At 43.2% G+C, this 25,959-nt stretch overlaps 1 protein-coding gene across 2 annotated transcripts in view; it reads left to right on the top strand.

The window, feature by feature from the left end:
• The window catches only part of TYRO3 (TYRO3 protein tyrosine kinase), a 143,463-nt gene that overhangs the window by 25,837 nt on the left and 91,667 nt on the right, over positions 1 to 25,959 (top strand). For both annotated transcript variants that reach the window (XM_072115700.1, XM_072115699.1), the window contains 3 exons: positions 14,174 to 14,369; positions 18,541 to 18,641; positions 20,774 to 20,947. In XM_072115700.1, coding sequence (XP_071971801.1) covers positions 14,174 to 14,369; positions 18,541 to 18,641; positions 20,774 to 20,947 — 471 coding nt within the window. The remainder of the gene's footprint in view (positions 1 to 14,173; positions 14,370 to 18,540; positions 18,642 to 20,773; positions 20,948 to 25,959) is intronic.

Raw genomic sequence — 25,959 nt, 5'->3', positions numbered from 1 at the left:
TGTAGTGTAATACAGTCTATGGAGGATGGGAGTAGTAGTACAAGCTGTGTAGTGTAATACAGTCTATGGAGGATAGGAGTAGTAGTACAAGCTGTGTAGTGTAATACAGTCTATGGAGGATGGGAGTAGTAGTACAAGCTGTGTAGTGTAATACAGTCTATGGAGGATGGGAGTAGTAGTACAAGCTGTGTAGTGTAATACAGTCTATGGAGGATAGGAGTAGTAGTACAAGCTGTGTAGTGTAATACAGTCTATGGAGGATGGGAGTAGTAGTACACGCTGTGTAGTGTAATACAGTCTATGGAGGATAGGAGTAGTAGTACAAGCTGTGCAGTGTAATACAGTCTATGGAGGATGTGCATGGGTTGCAGGGGGACTTGGACTTGGAGTGTTTGGTCATCCAATTGGCAAAGGAGGTTCAATGTGGATAAATGTAAGGTTATGCACCTGGGGGCCAATAATCCACAACATATGTCCTTGGGGGGAGTAAATCTGGGAGAGTCCCTTGTTGAAAAAGACCTGAGGGTACTAGTAGATCATAAATTGAATAACAGCATGCAATGCCAATCTGCTGCCTCTAAAGCCGGCAAGATCTTGTCATGTATCAAAAGTGGTATGGACTCTAAGTATAGGGATGTAATATTACCACTCTACAAGGCATTGGTTCGGCCATACCTGGAATATGCTGTCCAGTTCTGGGCTCCAGTCCATAAAAAGGATGCCCTGGAGCTGGAGAGGGTTCAACGAATAGCCACAAAACTGATAAGGGGTATGGAGGGTCTTATTTATGAGGAAAGATTACAACAACTAGATTTATTTAGTCTGGAAAAAGAGACAACTACGAGGGAACATGATTAATTTTTATAAATATATGAATGGTCCATACAAAAAATATGATGGAAAGTTGTTCCAGGTTAAATGAAATAAAAAGGCGAGGGGGCACTGTCTCCGTCTAGAGAAAACAAGGTTTAATCACCAGAGGCGAAAGGGCTTTTTTACTATGAGAACTGTCAATCTGTGGAATAGCCTGCCTCAGGCGCTGGTCACAGCAGGGCAGTAGAGAGCTTCAAGAAGGGTCTAGATGCCTTTTTACACCTAAAAAACATTGATGGTTATGTTATATAGAATTGTATCACCTAAATCCCCTCCTAATCCAATCCCTTCCTTGGTTGAACTTGAGGGACATGTGTCTTTTTTTTCAACTGTATAAACTATGATACTATGATCAGTGGACATACACGTATGGCTTGAACAGTGTACACGCAAATACATTGTAGTCTATTCAGCAGACAAAGTTTGATACTTTGAAAAATAACCTACAAATGTTAAATGCCTTAGGTCTATACAAATTTCGCCCCACTTAAAGATCCAAGAATATTAGCACCATGAAGTCACAGAAAGTCCTGAGTGTAGTAATATTTTACATTTTCGTGCCTTCTGTTGCTTTGAATGAAGAGGATGTTGTCCGTCAGACTCTATTCAAGAGCGTGCGATGGAGGTAGATAGACCTATTTTATCACAACAGGTGCCGGTCCCAAAGGTGGGACCCACACCGATCAGGCATTTATGACATATCCCATGGTACCTGAGATGGGACATTCCCCTTTAAAATCAAGCACGTGATTATAATGGTCATATCTACTTTTTTTAATTAACTGTCTACATGCAGAGAGCTGTAGGTGAGAATATAGAATGCCAAAGGGACTTATAGACTACTTTGCTTTAGGAGCCACTTTAGGACGGACCCCGGATGAGCATATTTTTTTTATTTTGCGCTTGTTCTGAAAGATTTACAGAGTGGCAGTGCCACAAAACCTCAGTTTCCGACACTCGCAACAATTTATTTTTTACTTTGTCGCTCAACTTGGACACAGCTTTTGAATCTTTACACTTTTCCTGCACTTCTAATTTCCAAACACTTTTTTGTGGCACAACTTTTGGTGTATAATCAGACCAACAAAAAGCAAGTTTCCCAACTTCTAAACCCTTTTCATGAATGTTGTTTGTCATTTCGGACGCTCATTTGTTCTTCCGTTGCGCCAAATACATTTAAGGCTGTTTGCCAAAATATAATATCATAGTGCACATAGTCCCTAAAATTTGACGCCAAAAATAATTATTGCCCCCAATTTTGTGTAATGGATGGAGGCTTGAGGATGATCAAGGATGTCATGTAATGTAACCTAAAGAGATTATGATATGGTATCATTCAGGTTAGGGTATACCACGTGGCAAAGGTGATGTTAAAATTTATACAACTGTCCCTCTCATTTGGATATAACTCGCAGAAAGGAACATTTCTGCTACCCCTTAATTTGTTTCCTAATCAATTTGATATGTGTGAATAACATTAGCTTAGAATATAACCTGTTGATTTGGCTGAAAAGGCTGTCAATGTTCTCAGTACCATATTTTTCGGACTACAGGGTGCACCGGATTATAAGATGCACCATCAATAAATGCGTGCTAAAACCGCTAGGTTCACATATAAGGCGCACCAGATTATAAGGCGCACCTGATTATAAGGATGAATGACCAGCAGGTGGCAGACCTGTGCACAGTTCAAGGCAGCTGTTGTCTGTAAGTACGGTTCATATATAAGGTGCACTGGACTATAAGGCGCACCTTTCATTTCTGAGAAAATCAAAGGATTTTTTTGTGCACCTTCTTGTCCGAAAAATACGGTATATGGTAAATCTGTAACCTTCAGATCAGAAAAGAACATGAGTGATGTCCAGACATGAAATGTGTTGTGAACATAATGCAACGCAGAATTAATGGAATTTACAGTGAATAAAGAGAATTTTTAATAAAGATTTTCAAACTGTCACCTTGATACGGGTTAAATTTTCCCTTGTATTAAGAATTTATATTGACTTTACATATCTGAAGCACATGACACATTTCTCCAGTCCTCTGGGCATCTGTACAGTCAAGAATCCATTGTTGCTCAATTTTCCGCTTTATGTATGACCTGATGTATATTCTTTCTGATGGATTGTCTATAATGTATACGCTAGTGGTGACTTGAAGAAGAAATCCTAGTTCTAGATGCTGCCTACAAAACTCATAATAGGGTTCCTTCATCTTTTACAAGCTCCATTAGGATAAGGCCATAAGCGGTCAATATGTTGCAGGAAGTTTCTTTTGTAAAACGCCATGGCTAAAAGTAACGGAGATAGTGTGGATCATCTACAGGGATAGCTGGGAGCCTCCTGCCGCATTTAGCTCTTACATTGCAAACATTTAAAGTGTCTAAGGTAAAAGCAATACTAGTCACAGCATGTGGCCGGGATTTGTATAAATCTCATGTATAGTGCTATTACTGTACACCACAGAGAGAAAGCCACTGGCAATTTCTCTATGGAACAAGCCTGTGCGCTATTTCCAGCTATCCCATAGAAATGAATGGATGCATGCAGACACAGCCACCGCTCCATACACGCAATCTCTGCTCTCTCACAAACTTTCCCCATCAGTACATGGTGTAGAAATCGATGCTGGTTCTGTTGTATTGTGGATAGAAATGAGCAAAATATCCAGGATTCTTTATTCTTCTAAATGTTTATTTCCTTGTCCTATTCAATACGAGCTGATGTTGCTACCAATATCCTTGAAATTGGAATACAATGCCATATAGTTCTCTAAAACACAGATTTTAGCAAAGGTCCTCTTGTTTTGTTAATTTTCACCAGTACTTAAAGGAATCTACCATGATAATCATGCATTATAAACTAGAGACTCTTACTGATAGACCCAGGCACTGTGACTGTGGTAATCTTCTTATATGTATTATCCATGTGTTTATCCTTCCTTCTAAAATCAACTTTTAAAATTCTGCACCTCTGTACAGAAGCTTCACAGGCTGTTACACTCTCACCCTCCACAATGTTCCCTCAGCACCCCACCACCACCACCACCTCCCTCTGCCTGATGTATTCTCACTGCAACAGAGGAAGTTTCAGCACACAGTTGGAAGGGAAAGTGCCCACTCTAAGGCCCCATTCACACGACCTTATGGGGGATGTATGTACAGCCACAAGCTTGCGGCCGTACATGCGCCCCCTATAGAAAGCGATGGCCAAACGGAGCGATACAGTGCCACACATGGGTGGCACCATACCACTATGTACATGGGAAAAAGATAGATCTTTCCCTGTGTGTATGGCCTGTGCACCGTGCATTTCTGTGGAGAGTGGAGGGGTTTACCCCTCCTTCTCTTCATCGTCCTGGATGTATGCCTGCCTGGCTACGGCCAGGTGGGAATATATCAGTGTAAATTCAGCCTAAGCATGTGAAGATGCAGTATGGAGGGGTTCTGGTAACTCCCTTCCCCCCACCCCAGAGCTTTTCTGGCTCATAAGTTTAATATTAAAAGCTGAGTTTAGAAGGAAGGAGGACATGGATAACAAATATTTCAGTGCCTGGATCGATCAGTAAGTATCCCTGGTTTATCAAGTCCCTGGCTTGATTTTGATGCTGGATTTCCTTTACGTTCCTGTATTAGCAAGTTCCCATTTTAAAAGTTTCTAGTGAGGCAAAGCAGAAAATACGGATTCACTTTGGTGCCTGTGGCAGATTCGCACTGAACCTACAAATTAATATATAGATTCACTCATTTCTAATTGTGGAATATTCAAACATTTGATCTGATATCAATAATCTATCCTACAGCTTATTAGTCTAAGGCAGTGATGGTGAACCTTTTAGAGACTGAGTGCCCAAACTACAACCAAGACCCATTTATTTATCGCAAAGTGCCAACACAGAAATTTTATTTGTGATTTATACTCCCTGCTCAGTCACAACACCTTCCCACTCCTCGAGTAGTCCCATGTAGCGCTGTCACTTTTAAATAGCTCTGTGCACAGCAAGTCCTGGGCTGTCTGGGACTGTAGAAAGATATATAGCCTATTGATCTTCCCCAAAATGGAAGAAAAAATCCAACAAAATAGCACAAAAACAAGGGGTAACGGTAAAAGGGTTTTTTTATACTTTATTTAAATAAAAAAATAACAATAGAATAATAAAATGACAAACACTGGTGAATGATGGTACAACCCCAAGTGGGACACAAAAGAAGCTGTGACCCAGGCAGCGAAATCATCAAAGTAAGTACATGTGGAGTAAAAGCAGCTGTGGCTTTACAACTATGTACATGGGAGCTATGGACATTAAATATGACAAAGTCTATAAATCGGCAAAGTGCATGTGCATATATGGTAAGCAGGTATAGTGTATCTTACCCATGTGTAGGATGATCGTTGCCTGGAATGACAGCGCCCCGACGCGCGTTTCGGCTGGCGTGCAGCCTTCGTCTGGGGGTGGAGTCATCAGGACAACGAGCCACATTTTATTTATTCCGAGCCACATGATCTACAGGTCTCATATGCATTTGTCGGAGAAGTGACTTACCTCCCTTGTTGCGCATTAGCAACATCTTATGGATAAACTATACAGCCATTATAGCAACAATATAGTCCCGCTTTTTACGCCAGACAGATGTACAGTTCATCATGCTGCCTGTTTTCCTAAAACATGGCAGCAATTATCTTTTCAACAATAATTGGCACTAGTGCACTTTATTCTAGGATATTAGACCTCTACTTGCCATGCTCTATTGTTGTGGTTTTGAATACACAAATTTATGGTCTTTCAGCCATGCATTACAGTATTTTAGGTACAAATTATGTACTTGCACAGCACTTTCCTTCACTTGTTCCCTCACTTGTGTGCTCCTCATTATCACACCCCCTCCTTCTCCTCCCCCTCCCCCCCCTTTTTTTTTTTTTTTTTTTCCTATTCACTATGGATATAATATTTGTTTTAAATGAATTAGGCGTTTAGACAACATGAGCACATAGTATTTTCACGCATTTACCATTAATACTTTGCAGATATTACTTATCTTATGTATTCATTATTTTTATTCAGATATTACTCATTTTATGCATTTATTATTTATTTTTTTGAAAAAGAACAGCACAAGTATTTTTATGTATATACATGTTCATTCTTGCACAGTGTATATGTTATGCCTTATGCACATTTATATTCACTTTGGTACACATCATCATGCAGGTTTGCAATTTGGGTATCATTATTGAAGTATTTTTGATTTGACCTCAGGCATAAATAGGGTATATACCACCGACAGCACTTACTTTTACTGTTGCGCATGCGCCGACTCGATGACTGTATTCCTCCTTTCTGTCGCCGCGTTCTCGTCGCTTTCGAGCGTTTTCTCGCGAGGCGATGACGTCACCTCCCATATGACCGGCACACGTGATCCCCCACGTGACCGGATCACATGTTTACATTCCAGTCCATTCATTGGTCAATATTTCAAATATAATGTGGCTCGTTGTCCTGATGACTCCACCCCCAGATGAAGGCTGCACGCCAGCCGAAACGCGCGTCGGGGCGCTGTCATTCCAGGCAACGATCATCCTACACATGGGTAAGATACACTATACCTGCTTACCATATATGCACATGCACTTTGCCGATTTATAGACTTTGTCATATTTAATGTCCATAGCTCCCATGTACATAGTTGTAAAGCCACAGCTGCTTTTACTCCACATGTACTTACTTTGATGATTTCGCTGCCTGGGTCACAGCTTCTTTTGTGTCCCACTTGGGGTTGTACCATCATTCACCAGTGTTTGTCATTTTATTATTCTATTGTTATTTTTTGATTTAAATAAAGTATAAAAAAACCCTTTTACCGTTACCCCTTGTTTTTGTGCTATTTTGTTGGATTTTTTCTTCCATTTTGGGGAAGATCAATAGGCTATAGATTTATTTTTCCAATCAGCCACATGGTATTATACTGTATGAGGAGAAGGATAGTTTCCAAAACACCACCTTAGAATACCAGCACTTTGTAATTTACTTTTCCTGTCTCCCCATTTTTTGGTTTTGTTTCAAAGTCATTTGTGACTGTAGAAAGATACCTGGAGTCCTCTCTGGTGATGGCCTGAGTGCCCACAGAAAGGGCTCTGAGTGCCACCTCCGGCACCAGTGCCATAGGTTCGCCACCACTGGTCTAAGGTATAGAGTACCGTTGTGTAGGCCTATACACTACAGAGGACCTTAAAAATGTATATTTTAAAGCACTGATAATGAAAAGAATAACAGCCCTTGTATGTTACATGACACCAGAGCAGAGTGTGCATGTGTATAATCAGCTGGACAAGCTACCTAATGTACGGTATATCTTTTGGCCTTTAAGCACTGAAATAGCACTAACATGTTTCCAAACTGAGCATGCATGTGCATGAGAGGTTCATTTGGAGATGAATTGCATGTGTATGGGCGCTGTTTTAGGTGGTTGTGTACAAACTGAATGGTAAATAAGGGACAAAACAGACAACACATTAAGTCATTGACAAGGCAATATAGCACTTTAGCAAATGATCATGTTTAAGAAAGTGAGTGTTCTGTGTTAAATGTGTCAATGAGATAATCTGAGAAGCCCTGGCTCATTATTCAGATGAGTGTAATGAGCTAGTAAAATGCTGTGAACGCTGTGAATTGTAATGTATTCATTAAATGGGAGAAGCTGGAAGGTGCCATGTGTACTGACTTGTCCTCATGATTTGGGAGTGTGCAGAAATTCTAAGCTTACATTGTGCCTAATGTGTAGATACATAACTATGAAAGGGGTTACTAAGTAGGGGGAGAAATTTTCCTATTAACGGCCCCGTCCATAACGAGAACTGAATGCGGACTCTGCATTTACTACAATATTATGTTATCCCTGCGCACATAGACTATATATTGCTGAAAAATCAGTACACTTGTGTTCTACCTTATTGGGTTTCTATTATCAAATTACCTGATCATTCAGATAAAGAAATCCATTAGTCTGGGTGTAATCCAGCTTTGCCAGGGTTGAACTGTTCACAATCGTATTATTATCATGAAATTCAGCAGGATGCTCAGAAACATTAGAATATGCTGTCATTTTGTATAAAACATTGCCTTGTATACGTGTACGAGTACTGCAGACAGAAGATCATATGCGCTATGTTTTAGCCTTACCTTCACGGCCTTAGGCTATTGGTAATATGGTATCTTTATGTGCAGTATTTTCTGTAAGGGCTTGATATTATAGTTTCATCACCTTTTAGATTTGGCACATTGTTCCAAGTTACAGGCTCGTACTTGCCAACGTAAGAAAACAATCTCCAAAGACTTCTAGCTGCTGCAGATGTCACATAAAGCAACATTAGGAACAGGGAGATGTAGTCTTAAGTTATGGTTGTAAATGGATATGAATACTGGATATTGCATACTCTTCTGAATTCCTACATACAGGGCTATATTTCTGATACCAAGCACAATCCATTTAAAGCAAACCTACCATCAGAAGTAGATCTGATGGGTGATTCCTCCTGCCTGCCTCTGCCCTAATATGTAATTTAATAATCCTGGAACCTAACTTGTTATTGCAGTGGCTACTGAGGCGTGGAGTAGCCTTAGTTCGCAGTGCCCGGCCAGGGTAGTACACGCCCCAGTAGCCTAAGCAGTTACCGTACTGACATATTACTAAAATAAAGTTTTTAACAAGTTAGGTTGGGTTCAGGATTGTTAAATTATAGATTAGGGCAGAGGCAGGCAGGAGGAATCTACCATCACATCTACTTCTGTTGGTAGATTCCCTATGGTAGGTTTCCTTTAAGGTTTTAGATGAAAATTAATTAGTGCAAAAGAAAAGTTGAAGAATAACCTCCTGCCTACTATTTGGCTTGGTTTATCATATAACTACAATATCACCACTGCACTACCGAAGCTGAGTTGGTGGATTAATAGGGAGACACATTTTGGTAAAGATTCTTGTCAAAATGGACAGTAACATTTCAACCAACTTTGCATAAATACCCTGTTCACATGTGTACAAGAAACTTTGTAATATGTTATCAACTCTTATTATCCTCCCTACTCTTCTCTCTACTTTTCACACTAAAATCTTTGTTGTAATCCATCTTTAATGTGAACTAGTGATCTCAGAAGCAGACCCATATAAATAGCTTGATTACAGGGGCACAGAAGGCGGGCACACCAACCCGACACCATTGCCAGCGCTGTATCGGCTCCAAGAGCAGAGCTTTCATGCCCCTGTAAACAAACAGGGATACAGTATGAAGAGACAGCGCCGTGGGACACCTGGAGGGGCTGAGGAGGTAAGTTCATGTTTTTATGCAGACCCCGCCCCCTCCATTCCCTGGGCCACCTCACTCCCCTGGGCCACCTCACTATTTTTACTTGGTCTCAGACAACCCCTTCAACTGTTTAAATGCCGCTGGCACAGCACTGCAGCTGAACATGCATCTGCACTAACATGCCCTCATTGGGGAGTGACAATCCTCTCCAAAATGGCGACGTCCTGCACTGCCGGCAATCTGGTGCCAGTGTGCATGGTTTTAGCCATTTAAATGCCTAACACCCACGATAAGTGCCATCACCGTTTTCCAGCATTAAGGGTAGGGGAAGAGTCAAAGCTTGGGTCCTCTAATCACTAGTTAGAAGGAAGGGGGAGCCGTGAGTCACAGCAGCTAGGTCTCACTCTCACCCAAACACACTAAGCATAATGCCCTGAAATAGTGTTAGGCCAATTGTGTGCAGTCTGTGGCCCCACAGACCATACACTGTGCAAAGGACGAGGTTTTTTCATTATATCAAAATATAATGCAAAGACTTCTCGTCTGCACTATATTAACTATTACAGTGCTGGCGCTGCACTCCGGCTTTCAGATGAGATTATATTTTGATATAATACAAGGACCTCCATTCTGATCTCTGTAAGGATTGTAGAAACATTAGCTGTATACAGAAATGCCATACATTACCAGTACTAACAAATGGCTTTCCACCTTGTACAAACCGGCAACTACCAGGGCTCATATTAATGGAAGAGCATAGGAAGAGTAACCCTGAGCAAAACCAGCAAATCCTATTGTTCAGCTCCCAGCCCACAGACTGGATGCGGCTCTCATTGTGACTGCAAGCAGTGAGTGTTGGATTGCGCAGGAGTGCAATATAGTATGAATGATCAACATGGAAGAGACTGGAGGAGGGAAACAGCGGGAGAATAGGCAGATGGATGCAGAGGGCAGTTCTGTAATGTAGAATATTGGATTCAGCACTTTATACTTTGCTTGTGGGTAGAACATTTCCTGACTGGTGACTATTAGGTGCGGCGTGATGATTGCAAAATAAATAACCAGAACAAACAAGAACATGGAAGCATTGTAAAGAGCTGAAAATTGATTGAAAATGAAGAGGTCATCTTTTCTGTCCATGTATATTGTAGAGGTTGTCTGATCCACCCTGTCAAAATACTGTACCCAGTTATTGGCCAGCTGAGGACCCCCTATTAGTCATGGCAGAGAGCTTCAAGGCAAAATTGTCTGCCTTCCCAGGAGCCTCGGTCTGTCTACATATAATATTTATATATAACTTGTATGACATATAACCATGGTCGGCTCCGGGCGACAGAGCCTCAGTGGGCTCCTTTGCAGTGAACTCGCAAGGCAGCATTAAAAATTCAGAAACTAAAAAGTTCATAAAATATTCCCTAGTTCATCATACCAAACAACCCCCTTGTGGTGATATTATATAAGACCTCCTTATACCTTATGGATTCATTAGATACAGCCCCCCTCATCCCCATGGATTCCCTATGTACAGCCCCTCTCACCCCCATGGATTCATTAGATACAGCCTCCCTCATCCCCATGGATTCCCTATGTACAGCCCCCCTCACCCCCATGGATTCCTTATGTACAGCCCCCCTCACCCCCATGGATTCCTTATGTACAGCCCCCCCACCCCCATGGATTCCTTATGTACAGCCCCCCTCACCCCCATGGATTCCTTATGTACATCCCCCCTCACCCCTATGGATTCCTTATGTACAGCCCCCCTCACCCCCATGGATTCCTTATGTACAGCCCCCCTCACCCCCATGGATTCCTTATGTACAGCCCTCCTCACCCCCATGGATTCCTTTTGTACAGCCTTATGTGGGGCCCCCAGCAGCTCTGGGCCACCTACATTTAACAGTCCTATTCCCTTGAATGGGTGTCTCATAATACAGTCACTGGTAAATGTCTGACTGAATGAAACTTGGCAATAAATTCGCTTTTCCTCTCCAACATAGATTTTCAACCACCATTCAAGTTGTCGGTTGGTATAGAAATCCTGGCTAAATTACTGCATAAGGATTTTTTTTTTAAGATTTATGAATGAATGGCGTGACTTCCTCTGACAGAACAGGAAGTTCAGCCATGTTGGTTGGTAACAGGAAGTTCAGCCATGTTGGTTGGTAAATGACTCGCCCATAAACTGATATCTCTGGAAAGGGTTTCAATTGGATACAATGATATATTTTGTCTGTTGTTTATATTCTATATCCATAAGTTTCTCTTCCCTGTCTGTGAGAGCATTGCCAGATATCTTGGCCCTCATAATTATTTCCCTATGTCTTTTTGCTGTCTCCCCTGTTTGTCTTGGTGACGTCTTTTCTGGCTTTTGCAGTTACTTTTGTATGAATGACATCATTGCCTCTTGTAAAGAGCTGTGACAGAAATGATAAGCCAAAAATATACAGTGACTAACGGAATCCTCTGTATCCCACCACCTACTTTCCCTGGTAATGACAGTCTTGTCGAGAACAGAGAGGGGGAAGACTGTAATAAACAGATCAACACTGATCACTGAATGAGCCTGGATTCCCTCATTTATATGCAAAATGACAAAATACTTTATGAAATACGTGTTATGCTTTAGTGTGTCAAATTGTTAATGGTTCTGCTTATAATATTTCAGAAGATCTATCAGCATAATATGTGACCCCTTCAATTTTAAATGACCTGTCCTCAACTTTATATTATTTGAATTACAAATTCTACAAATGACCCCTTTCCTCTTCTCTTGAACACATACAGAATGAATGGACATTCTTAGCAGACTGTTAGATGCAGCATGCTATAGAGCAGGAAGTGCAGACAAGATTGTACAGTCTATCTACAGGCAATATATTCTAGAGCAGGAGGAGCTGAAAAATTTGCACATACCATCCTATTTGCAGGCAGCATGTTATACAACAGGTGGAGTTGAGCAGATTATACATAGTGTCTGTATATCTGTAGGCAACATGTTATATAGTAGAGGGAGCTGAAAAGATTGTACATATTGTCATGTCTGGAGGCAGCATGTATAGAGCAGAGGGAGCTGAAAAAATTGTATATATTGTCATATCTGAAGGCAGCATGTTATAGAGCAGAGAGAGCTGAAAAGATTGTACATTTGGGGCACATTTACTTACCTGGTCCCTGCGAGATCCCCGAGGCGCATTGTCCGATGAGGATGAAGTCTGCCGCAATTCACCGAGATCCTGCATGTGTCGCTTCCCTGCTCAGGTCCGCCGAAGTTCACCTTCTTCTTCCCGGTGCATGTAAGTGCATGTCTTGCGACACAATTTGAATTTTAAATCCCGCGCTTAGTCCGAATCAAACATACACACGATTTGTGTCGTTCCGATTGCGCCAAACGGAAATGGTCCGGAAACCCAACGGAAATGCTGTCCGCGGACCCTTAGTAAATGGGCCCCATAGTGTCCTATCCGTATACAGAATGTCATAGAACAGATGGAGCTGAGCAAATTGTAATTAGTGTTCAATCTGAATCCAGCATATTATAGAGCAGAAGGAGCTGAGTATTCATTTAGATCTGCTCATTCTGAACTCAGGAGGTCAAAAGCATAAGAGTTCATATCCTCATATGTTACTTGATCGAAGTTGAACATTTAGTTGTTTCTTTATCTTAAACATTTGCTTTACTTTAAGGGCATCATATTATGTATCCACATCCAAAAGGTTATCAGGCTAAAATGCAAAAAATAAAACATTATGTGGTTTGTTGTATAAAAATAAGAAACTTCTTTTGCCTCAACTGCTGCCTGTACACTGTACACAATGGTTGGGAATATGTTAGACTAAGGTTAAAGTACTTTAATTTTGAAGGGTTTGTATAACGTATGCTTGCATTCTTAATTGATTGTATGTTGTATTTTAAAGGGATTGTTGTAAGAAGGCCAATGTACATCATAAAAGTGATCCACAACTCTAGAGCCCCCTTTACAAATTAGGGAAATGTGGTTATTGCTTAAAGGGCATCTACCACCAGGATGAAGGACTGTATGCAAATAAACCTGAGGGGCTGCAGGCTCCATAGGTGTTAATGGAGCCTTGAGCCCCTCAGGCTCATTTGCATACAGTCCTTCATCCTGGTGGTAGATGTCCTTTAAGCCAAGACCAAAATTCTGTACAGAACATCCTCTACCGCTTCCTTCAAATACAGCTCTCATACCACATAAAAGGGTATTCCAGGAATAAGCACAATTCAAATGGGTCATTAAAATATAAGCTAGTATTTTATTTTCAATTTTTCAATTTTACATTTTACTCCACTTAGCAGAAAAATGTTGTGATCATACACTTTTGTGGAGAAATAAAATGCTACTGGCCCTTTAATCAATCCTTGCGACTTTGTCCCTGTGGAGGAGACACAGGACAGAAGATGGCTGCTGGTCACATGGCCACATCACATGTCCTGCACCTGCATGGGCAGGTCATGTGATCACCATTAGGTTAGGATCTGGTTGGTTGCATTGCATCCAGTATGGTCAGTGTTGTGGTCTGACATCATGTCAGTGAGGTGATGTGCAGTGATGGCAGTTACACATCATTACTATGGTAACAGAGCAGGACAGTCTGTTACATCATCACTGAGAGCAGAACATAAGAGGGAGGAGCTGTTACTGAGAACTACAGGATCATGGGAGTTGTAGTTGTAGATAGTGGCCATCTTGGAGATAACTACATCTACTATAAAATGACCATGAAATTTAGTGAATCATAAAAGCAAACTATTTAAACTCCATTTTGTGACTAATGACATTGAGTCTCGTTGTGTTCATTTATTTATAGCGTTATGGGTTTTTGTCTCAGAAATTCATGCTCCTGGAATACCCCTTTAAATATGGAATGAAGACAGATGGAAAAGATGGGTTTTTGTTCCAATTTTTGACATAGAAATAATCCTGTACAGTGTATAATATTAATTATTACAGTCATTTACACTTATTTTCTTCTCATTTCAGGAAAGGTCTCTGGACTGCAGTTTATAGGTCGTGGGTACAACTTAACAGTTTCTCAAGGACATGAAGCCAAGCTGAACTGCAGTTTATTGGGCATGGAGCTGCCGGAGATCCAGTGGCTGAAGGATGGCATTGTAGTACAGAGCGCTGACCAAATGTATATCCCGGTGATGGAAGACCATTGGATCAGCTTCCTCAGGTACAGTAACTTGGGCCGGGCTTCTGCTGTATAGACTGATGATACCAATGTCTCCTTATATAGGCACGGGCTTCCCTACACCAGGATAAATATGCAGCTGTCCCAAATGGCATGTACAAAGTAATCAGCATTCTAAGAATAGATGGAAAAATAGCGGAGATCGATTATACTGTGTGTAGCCCTTGGTTTCCATAGATGCACAATAGTAGTAATGCAATAACTCCGTGTCCTATACAGTTTTTGTCTAAACATCTGGGCCCACTCTATTGATTTCTACAATGAGAAATGTAACTGAGCATAATAGTATAGTCTCATTTGTAATATGATAAAGGGAATCCTGCATGATACAGTGCAATGAGTGAAATGTATTAAACAACATGTACAAATTTAAAAACTAATACTAAATACCGTATATACTCGAGTATAAGACGAGTTTTTCAGCACAAAATTTGCGCTCGACTGAGGTCGTTTTGTGTGCCAATTGAGTGCGAAGAGGAGCAGAATGTCCCGAGGAGGAGCAGAAGAACCCAAAGAGGACCGAAGGACCCATGGCAGCGTCGGAAGCAGAAGAGGACCTACGGGGGACGTTGGAAAGGTGAGTACAGTGTATTTTGTTTTTTTAACTACAGGCGCTGGCAGGTTGTTTACTACAGGGGCTGGTTGGCTATATATTAAAGGGGGCTGGCAGGCTGTATACTACAGGGGCTGGCAGGCTGTATACTACAGGGGCTGGCAGGCTGTATACTACAGGGGCTGGCAGGCTGTATACTACGGGGGCTGGCAGGCTGTATACTACAGGGGGCTGAGAGGCTGTATACTACAGGGGGCTGGCTGGCTATATACTGGGGGCTAGCTGGCTATATACTACAGGGGGCTGGTAGGCTATATACTTCAGGGGCTGGTAGGCTATATACTACAGGGGATGGCAGGCTATATACTACAAGGGCTGGCTGGCTGAATACTACATGGGGGCTGGCTGGTTGTATACTACATGGGGGCTGGCTGGCTGTATACTACATGGGGGCTGGCTGTGTACTACATGGGGGCTGGCTAGCTGTATACTACATGGGGGCTGGCAGGCTATATACTACAGGGGGCTGGTAGGCTATATACTACAGGGGCTGGCAGGTTGTATACTACATAGGGGCTGGCTGGCTGTATAATGGGAGGCTGTGACCAATGCATTTCCTACCCTTGGTTTATACTCGAGTCAATATGTTTTCTGAGTTTTTTTGAGTTAAAATTGGGTACCTTGGCTTATACTCGAGTATATATGGTAAACTTTAAAAACGTACATATGGTATGCACATGGCCTCAACAATATTGTTTATTGACATAAATCAAACAAGCGGTTGTCCAGATTCTTTTTTTTTACTATTGGTACATGGTAGTTTAAAAATAACGAAAACTTTTACTTCCTTCTGGTCCAGTTCAGAGCTTCCCATCCACCATGTTCACTCTGTCCACCCTAGATTATCAATGAACCTCTGTATACTACGGGACCAGAGGTGAGGACAAAGTTAAAGGGGTTGATTTATCAGAAGTTTCTAAGAGCTAAGCAGTTGAGTTGCCCGTGGCAACCAATCAGAGCTCAGCTTTTAATTTTATAAATGGATGTGGGAAAGTTAAAGCTGAGCTCTGATTGGCTGCCATGGGCAACTAGAATAGCTCTGCTCTGGTAAATCTCCTCCATTGAGTTTATCCACCTGCATTCCACAGATCACCGAATTACATTTGATTATCAATTGTTTTCCGTTATCCCACAATAAAAGTTGCTTTTCAGACCACCAACATGTTTGTTGCTGACCTGTAGGCACGGAGGTATCACAAGTCGGGCATGTACAAAATATCTTCAGTGCGCTCTTTGTTGCATTCCATGAGTTGTATGTGGGTTGTGCTATGGTTATTGAGCCAATCATAATGCCAAAAGGACTGTGATTGTGCACAGTATGGCTGGGAGATGTAGTTCTTGTAAGATAGCAGAGTGCCAATCTTGGCAGATCCCAGTACAACAGGGGCAGAAAACAGGGACGTAAGCTACAAGGTAGAGACTAGGAGGGGTCAAATTGCAACGATTAAAGACCCAACAAGACAATTTCACAACCATGAGAAAATTAATTTAAACTGGTTGACCGGAAACCCCTTTAAGTATAGTTTTTTAAAATTTAATAATAATACTTAATTAATGGATTCATTTTATTTATATAGCGCCATGATGTTCCATAACTCCTTACAGTGTGTTAGGGACAAATACAAATAAAATAAGAAATTGCAGAGTGAAAACACAGGCAGATGGAACAATAGGATTGAGGACCCTGCTCACAGGAGCTTACAGTATATGAGGATGAAGGGGGTGACACAAGAGCTTACAGTCTATGAGGATGAAGGGGGTGACACAAGAGCTTACAGTTTATGAGGATGAGGGGGGACACAAGAGCTTACAGTCTATGAGGATGAGGGGTGACACAAGAGCTTACAGTCTATGAGGATGAGAGGGTGACACAAGAGCTTACAGTTTGAGGATGAGGGGTGACACAAGAGCTTACAGTGTATGAGGATGAGGGGGTGACACAAGAGCTTACAGTCTATGAGGATGAGGGTATGACACAAGAGATATAAGAGCTTGTTTACTGGTTTAGCCATTCTTTATAAGGGAACAAATATATCACAATAAAAATTATTTAATAAGTAAATAAGTCCAAGGTGAATGGGACTCCAGAGAAGCCTGGAGTTTGGTATCTGGTGTTTGCCGGATAACAGACAGGAGGAGGACAGAGGATGAGGTAGTGAATAGAGAGTTGAGGTTTCATGCCATTAGGGAATGTGATAGGACTGACCAAGATCTTGAAGTGAATATTCTAGTCACTGTAAACATGAAATACAGTGACTAGAATATTGATGATCTACCCTTAGGAAAGGTCAGCCATGATAGATTGGTGAAGGTTCACATCAGCTGTTTGAAGCAGCAGTGACACTAGCCGCCACTGTACAATCTAGGTGCATTACATGGTAAGCAGTAAAGAGACCACTGCCATTATCCTAACATTGTGGTCTATCCTAAGGATATAACATCAATATGAGCAATATTGCGTTGACAGGCCCTCTTTGGCAATGTCTTGGCAATGACACTGGAGTATTGGTTGGCATTGTGTCTGTAGACATATATGGATTAATAGATTTTTAGATTTGCAGAACTGATGGGGCATTTTTAGGACAGCCATTAATGGGGATGCCATAATGCCATAACATCAACAGCTAAATGATAAAGGGTAGCCCCAGTCTCAGGGTAAAAACAGATGCTTTTAGGTGTTGGTAATTAGTCCACATTAGAGATGATTTCTAAAAAATTTTAGACTCCATTGTATAGAGAAAAAGCCAAAAGGCATGCTAAAATATATAATGATAAAGATAGAACCAACGCGTTTCGCCTTCTACCATGAATGGTTCATCCAGTCTTTTATTGCCTAAATCAAATGGGCTAAGGTTATGGGGAGCTTACAAGTTTGTCTCTTTCCTCCTTTGATTCTGGAATTACTTGATCTACCTCTATGTCTACATCTTTACCAGATAAAATAACAGTACCTTCACACTATTGCTAAATCCTCTGACTACAGAATGGTGCAAATCCATGGAACATTGGATCATGTCAGCTATGGAGTTGTATGATAATGAACAATCCTTTTTTATGTAGCAAGCAGAGAAATGTAGTCACTTGCTTATGGTCATTGACTGATGTATAAGTTTTCAGACATAAATGTGTTTTCTTTTGTAATGCTAATCATTTTTAGCATAAATATTTGATTCGATTCTGGTCTAATAACCGGTCATCCAACGCTTGAAGCAAAATGTAGAGAGAGCCATCTGCAGGACACTCATTCGGGGTAGATATATTATAGCTGAATTGTTCCAATAATAAAATATTTAAGGATATTGTTCATCTACAGATGGACTGATTGTTCTATCCCTTATGATAGTCTTCTACAGAATTATGTACAGCTTCCTGCATATCATATGAGCATTCACACGCATTTATTAAGAAAAATATTGACTGGCCAAGCAGTAAAAAGAGCATTGACAACAACCTACATTGGTATTTTATAAACGGAGTTACTGAGAAGAATTCTATCGAAAGTCGGGCACAATTAACATGGATATACTCATGCTTTCACAGCTTAAAAAACGTGGAGCGTCCAGATGCTGGAAAATACTGGTGCGAGGCAGAAAATAATGGGGTGAAGGTAGTCTCTGATGCCATCTGGATCATGGTGGAAGGTAGGTACAGAACGAATGAGTATGTTACTACTTTTATCATAGAGCTCTAGTCACAGAATCATAGATTGAAAATAGACATAGGTCAATCGAATCTAACCTTCTTCTTTAAAGGAAACCTACCATTTAGAATGGTAGGGGTAAGCAGTAAGTACCGAGCACCAGCTCAGGGTGAGCTGGTGCCGGTACTTTCGTTAGTGTTATTAACCGCTGTATCACGGTTTTAACACTTTTTAAACTTTATAGCAGAATAGGCTTCGGCGCTGCGCGCGGCCGTGCGCGCGCAACGTCTCCGGTATTTCCTATGTCGCCGCACGCAGCGCCGAAGCAGCTTCTGCTATAAAGTTTAAAAAGTGTTAAAACCGAGATACAGTGGTTAATAACACTATCAAAAGTAACTACTAGCACCAGTTCACCCTGAGCTGGTGCTCGGTACTTACTGCTTACCCCTACCATTCTAACTGGTAGGTTTTCTTTAATGAACACAGTACAGCCCCTCCCCTCTCTGCTCTGAGTAAGAGCTATATTCTGAGTAACAGTTATAGCAGACTTCTTGTTAGATATTGTGGAAGAGGGCAAGGGGCTGGAAAGATAAGAACACAGCAGATTTAGGAAACTCCCCCAGTTCTACAATCAAGGAATATAAATGCATTTTTTAAAGCCCTGCTACTTCTCCTAATAACACAGTCCTGCTGCTACTAACAACACACAGATAGGTATGGTTACACAGATCTCCAGGGCTGCTACCTAACACTGTCTGCAGCTTTCAATGGTCAAAACTGCTGACTGACTCTCTGTAATGATGACCATCTGTTTTCTAACACCAAGCCAGTTGTCTACCCAGATTTTCTGTCTCATTTCCTGTTGTATAATATATACCGAACAACTAAAAATGTGACAAGTTTAAGGTCCTTACAACCAATCATGCAGTATCATAAAACGCCTCTGATGTTGACTCGATTGTTCCTGCTCCAAAGTGCGCACTTCATTTCTTAGATAAGAGTCCCCACTATACTTACAATAACCTACATGTCACTGCATGGCATACACACAGGAGGAGTGGTTGGTTTTCCAAGGTGAAGGAGCTCTTACATCCTAAGCTTTATTGTAAGGCCCTATAGGTGGAGAAACTCAAGGCTGACCCTTAGAAGTTAGCTCATGGGACATTACACAGCTTTTTTGCAGTCAAAACTAACCTGCCCATTCCTAAATCTGATGGATCTTTCCTATTTCCTCCTCTCAGAAGTAAAATATATTAATATTCCATATAGCATTTTCCCTTTACCTCCTATGGAGACTGATCTGTGACCATTATCATTGAACCTGTCAGAGAATAATGAGTGATATGAAAGGTCTCATCGGGATCTGATAACATGGAAGTAAGAAATCCTGATCCTGTATTTGTCCATTATGCCGTCATGTACTCGCCAGAAGAGGGGCATATGTGAGGGTTTATTAGCTGTGAGTCAGACCTGCATCCAGGGATTCCACTTAACTCCAGCAACCTTTCTATAGCCTTCCGAGCAACTACAACTCACAACAATGCACCCATCCCTGGAGCCCAGTCATCTCCATCAGCTGACTCGCCCACACATTCACCACCGTCCCTCACCAAGTGCTATCATCATCTTCCTCCATTTATCTCGCCTCTCTCCTGCTGGCTCCATCCATCTTTCCTTCTCCCACACAACAGACCGCTTTTTATACTTTTTTTTTCTTTTAACCCCATCATCCCCATTGCATTATTCACCTGCAGTTAGAGCTGGAGAAGGGGGTGGGGGTGTAAGTATATACAGTATTCACCTCAAAGACCGATTATTGCTGCAGTAAGCATATTGTTTCATTGTGTCGAGAGACATAATGGATAATGAAGGCATGGCCTACTTCTCTCTTCATTGGTTTACATAGCATGTGATCTAAACCTTTGTGTCCACGTGCTTGGGTGCAGCCATTGTCTATGTACAGCTGAGTGGGTGGTGGGTGCTTGTGTGTGAGACACTAGGACCATCTGGATAGTCTTTTATCGAATGCTTATTATTTATACTGTTGTCATAATTCTAACACTTACAGACATTTGTTATAGTCCGATAATAACAATTTATAATTAGTTTTTTGTTTTATGTGTCAATGACTAGGTGTCCCATATTTTACCATGGAGCCTACAGACATGGCTGTTTTGAGAAACACCACCTTTAATATTTCATGTGCAGCAGTAGGACCCCCAGAGCCTCTGACCATCATATGGTGGATGGGTGATTCTCCTGTTCAAAGGAAGCCAGAAGGTTCCCCTTCTGTTCTGACTGTACCAGGTAAGTAACATGTAAAATAACAAGTAACATTTTCATTTAAAATCTTGCACTCTAGAGAGTTGTTTTTTTAATGACACAATAAACATGTTTCTAGATACTATAGAAGTGACCTTCCCTTCCAGCTTGTACAAGTGACTCATCTCAGGCAAAAGGTGACTCCTCTTAGCTCATTTGCATACGACTTTAGATGTAATTTATTTATAGGCATTCTGGTGAAATTTCATATCAAAGAGCGAATTCTAGAAAGGACATATCCTACCCTACATGAGGGGGCTGTTCATTTAGAGGGGTAAAAGTAGGTGACGGGTTTCCTTTAAACAGAAAGAACCTCACCAATCATATATTAATGGCCTATCCTAAGGATGAGCCGTCATTTACAGATTCAAATTAGAGATGAGCGAGCACTAAAATGCTCGGGTACTCTTTATTCGAGACGAATTTTTCCCGATGCTCGAATAACGAGCCCCATTGAAGTCAATGGGAGACTCGAGCATTTTTCAAGGGGACCAAGGCTCTGCACAGGGAAGCTTGGCCAAACACCTGGGAACCTCAGAAAAGGATGGAAACACCACGGAAATGGACAGGAAACAGCAGGGGCAGCATGCATGGATGCCTCTGAGGCTGCTTAAACGCACCATTATGCCAAAATTATGGGCAACAGCATGGCCATGACAGAGTGACAGAATGAAGCTAGATAGCATCTAAAACATCCAATAATTGACCCTGACACTATAGGGGACGGCATGCAGCGGCAGCAGTGGCAGGCTAGAGAGTCTCATGGCGACATACCCTAAATGGAATCAGGTTTCACCAAAGGAGGTGAAATGATTTCCTATGTGAACAAAAGGTTGACAGTATATTTAGTCGATAACACAGCATGGTGGCGACATAGTGACCAAGTTCCATAACGTATCAGGTGAAACACCCGAAAAATGAGCCTGACACAGCTCTTTTGATAAGGGGACGACATGTGGAGGCAGCCATGGAGACGACTTCCATGATTAAGAGCGACAGTATGGGGCATTCATATTGTGCTGCTATGATTGCAACTTCAGGTCTCCAGCATGGCGGCGACAGATGGGCCGAGTTCCACTATGTATCTGGTGAAACACCTGAAAATTCTGCCTGACACAGCTCGTTTGATAAGGGGACGATGTATGGAGGCAGTGAACTAGTAGTAGATTAAAGGTGCTGCAGTTAAAACTATGTTAGTTGGATCTTGAGATGGAGCTGGCGCTCCGCTGCCAGGCGAGCTTTCGCCAATCCAAGCCCCTGTCTCTAGGCTACTCCCCAAACAGCACTTCTAAGAACCTTTCGTATAAGATCAAGTGTAGTAACGTTCTTATAAGTTTAGGATATGGCGGGTGAGGGGAATGTAAACAGATGCGCAAGAAGCGCTGAAATAATATTGGTAAATGATAAGTTTGCCAGTATATTTTGTGGATTACACAGCAGGGTGGCGACAAAGTTAACAAGTTTGATGTGGAAGCCATGAAAACAACCCAAAATTCTGCCTGACACAGTTCGTTTGATAAGGAGACAATGTATGGAGGCAGCTATATGGACGACTATTGGAGGCAGCTATGGCGATGACGTGTGGAGGTAGCAATGGAGACAACGTGTGGAGCCAGCTAAAAAGACGACATGTGGAGGCTGCTATGGAGACAATTTAATTTGGATAGTGCCTGTATGTGGCAGTCCAAAAAAGTTTTCAAACCAGAGGAGCAGGTAGGTGGTCCTCCAGAAAAATTAAATAGATTGAGTGCCTGTATGTGGCACTCCCAAAAATTGCTTAAAACAGAGGACCGGGTAGGTGGCCCTCCAGAAAAATTAAATACATAGAGTACTATAGCTAGAGCCAGTTGGCCCTGGCAAAAAATAGCCAGTTTCCTATGCTTTAGTGTACAAAGAGGAGGAGAAGGAGGACAATGAGGAGGAGGAGTGCATACATTATTCAGGTTGAGCTTCTTTTACCTGGTGGAGAATGAAAATCCGGAGAAATCCAGGCTTTATTCATCTTGATAAGCGTCAGCCTGTCAGCGCTGTCAGTCGACAGGCGTGTACGTTTATCGGTGATGATGCCACCAGCTGCACTGAAAACCCGCTCGGACAACACGCTAGCGGCAGGGCAGGCAAGAACCTCCAAGGCGTACAGCGCCAGTTCGTGCCACATGTCCAGCTTTGAAACCCAGTAGTTGTAGGGAGCTGTGTGATCATTTAGGACGATGGTATGGTCAGCTACGTACTCCCTCACCATCTTTCTGTAAAGATCAGCCCTACTCTGCCGAGATTGGGGACAGGTTACAGTGTCTTGCTGGGGTGACATAAAACTGGCAAAGGCCTTGTAAAGCGTACCCCTGCCAGTGCTGGAAAAGCTGCCTGCTCGCCTACTCTCCCTCGCTACTTGTCCCGCAGAAGTACGCCCTCTGCCGCTAGCGCTGTCAGAAGGGAAATACTGTTTCAGCTTGTGCACCAGGGCCTGCTGGTATTCATGCATTCTCACACTCCTTTCCTCTCCAGGGATGAGAGTGGAAAGATTTTGCTTGTACCGTGGGTCCAGGAGAGTGAATACCCAGTAATCGGTGCTGGAATAAATTCTTTGAACGCGAGGGTCACGGGATAGGCAGCCTAGCATGAAATCTGCCATATGCGCCAGAGTCCCAACGCGCAAGAATTCACTCCCCTCACTGGCCTGACTGCCCATTTCCTCCTCCTCCAACTCCTCCAACTCCTCTTCTTCTGCCCATACACGCTGAACAGTGAAGGACTGAACAATGGTCCCCTCTTCTGTCTCGCCAACATTCTCCTCCTCTTCCTCCTCTTCCTCCTCATCCTCCTCCACCTCCTCCGATATGCGCTGAGAAACAGACCTAAGGGTGCTTTGGCTATCAACAAGGGAATCTTCTTCCCCCGTCTCTTGTGACGAGCGCAAAGCTTCCGACTTCATGCTGACCAGAGTTTTTCAACAGGCCAAGCAGCGGGATGGTGAGGCTGATGATGGCGGCATCGCCACTGACCATCTGTGTTGACTCCTCAAAGTTACTCAGCACCTGACAGATATCAGACATCCACGTCCACTCCTCATTGTAGACTTGAGGAAGCTGACTGACCTGACTACCAGTTCTGGTGGAAGTTGACATCTGGCAGTCTACAATCGCTCTGCGCTGCTGGTAAACTCTGGATAACATGGTTAATGTTGAATTCCACCTCGTGGGCACGTCGCACAACAGTCGGTGAGCGGGAAGTTGGAGGCGGCGCTGCGCTGCCCTGAGAGTGGCAGCATCTGTGCTGGACTTCCTGAAATGCGCACAGATGCGGCGCACCTTCATGAGCAAATCAGACAGATTGGGGTATGTCTTGAGGAAACGCTGAACTATCAGATTTAACACATGGGCCAGGCATGGCACATGTGTCAGTCTGCCGAGTTGCAGAGCCGCCACCAGGTTACGGCCGTTGTCACACACAACCATGCCTGGCTTCAGGTTCAGCGGTGCCAGCCACAGATCAGTCTGCGCCATGATGCCCTGTAATAGCTCTTGGGCGGTGTGCCTTTTATCGCCTAGGCTCAGCAGTTTGAGCATTGCCTGCTGTCGCTAAGCGATGGCACTGCTGCTGTGCCTAGAGCTACCGACTGATGGCGCCATGCCCACGGATGGTAATTCGGAGGAGGTGGAGGAGGGGTGGGAGGAGGAGGCATAGTAGGCCTTTGAGACCTGGACCGAGGTAGGCCCCACAATCCTCGGCGTCAACAGTATATGACCAGCCCCAGGGTCAGACTCGGTCCCAGCCTCCACCAAGTTAACCCAATGTGCCGTCAGAGATATATAGTGGCCCTGCCCGGCAGCACTCGTCCACGTGTCCGTGGTCAGGTGGAACTTGTCAGAAACGGCGTTGGTCAGGGCACGGATGATGTTCTCTGACACGTGCTTGTGCAGGGCTGGGACGGCACATCGGGAAAAGTAGTGGCGGCTGGGGACCGAATACCGAGGGGCGGCCGCCGCCATGAGGTTTCGAAAAGGCCTCGGTCTCTACCAGCCTATAGAGCAGCATCTCCAGGCTAAGCAACTTGGAGATGTGGACGTTGAGGGCTTGGCCGTGTGGGTGGGTTGCGCTATACTTCCTTTTGCGCTCCAGCGTCTGGGGTATGGAGAGCTGAACGCTGGTGGATGCTGTGGAGGATTGTGGAGGCGAAGATGGGGTTTTCGCACGGGAGGTGTTTGGGCCGTGGTCCTGGGCAGGGGGCTGACTAGCAGATGACACAGGGGAAGGAGCAGTGGTGTGCCCGGCCGGAGGTGAACGGGCTTGGTGCCATTGAGTGGGGTGTTTAGCATTTATATGCCTGCGCATACTGGTGGTAGTTAAGCTAGTAGTGGTGGAACCCCTGCTGATCCTGGTTTGGCAAAGGTTGCACACCACAGTCCGTCGGTCATCCAGTGTTTCTTTAAAGAACCTCCAGACTTCTGAAAATCTAGCCCTCGCCACGGGAGCTTGACTACGGGCAACATTTGGCGCTGATGCACCAGCTCTGGCCCTGCCTCTCCGTCTGGCCCCACCACTGCCTCTTCCAACCTGTTCTGCTATAGGACTCGCCTCCGTCTCAGAACCACTGTGTTCACCCGGCCTATCAACCCAGCTTGGGTCTGTCACCTCATCATCCTCCGATCCCTCAGTCTGCTCTCCCCTCGGACTTCCTGCCCTGACAACAACTTCACCACTGTCTGACAACCGTGTCTCCTCATCGTCCGACACCTCTTTACACACTTCTTCCACTACGTCAATAATGTCATCATCACCCACAGACTGCGACTGGTGGAAAACCTGGGCATCGGAAAATTGCTAAGCAGCAACCGGACAAGTGGTTTGTGACTGTGGGAAGGGTCCAGAAAACAGTTCCTCAGAGTATGCCGGTTCAAATGCCAAATTTTGCTGGGAGGGGGCAGACTGGGGGGAAGGAGGCTGAGGTGGAGGAGCTGGAGGAGTGCTGATTTCGGTGACATGGGTGGACTGCGTGG

Source organism: Engystomops pustulosus, chromosome 7, assembly GCF_040894005.1.
Source record: "Engystomops pustulosus chromosome 7, aEngPut4.maternal, whole genome shotgun sequence".
Taxonomy (NCBI): domain Eukaryota; kingdom Metazoa; phylum Chordata; class Amphibia; order Anura; family Leptodactylidae; genus Engystomops; species Engystomops pustulosus.
Note: the sequence above shows the minus strand (reverse complement) of the source record. Positions and strands in the feature narration are given on the sequence as shown.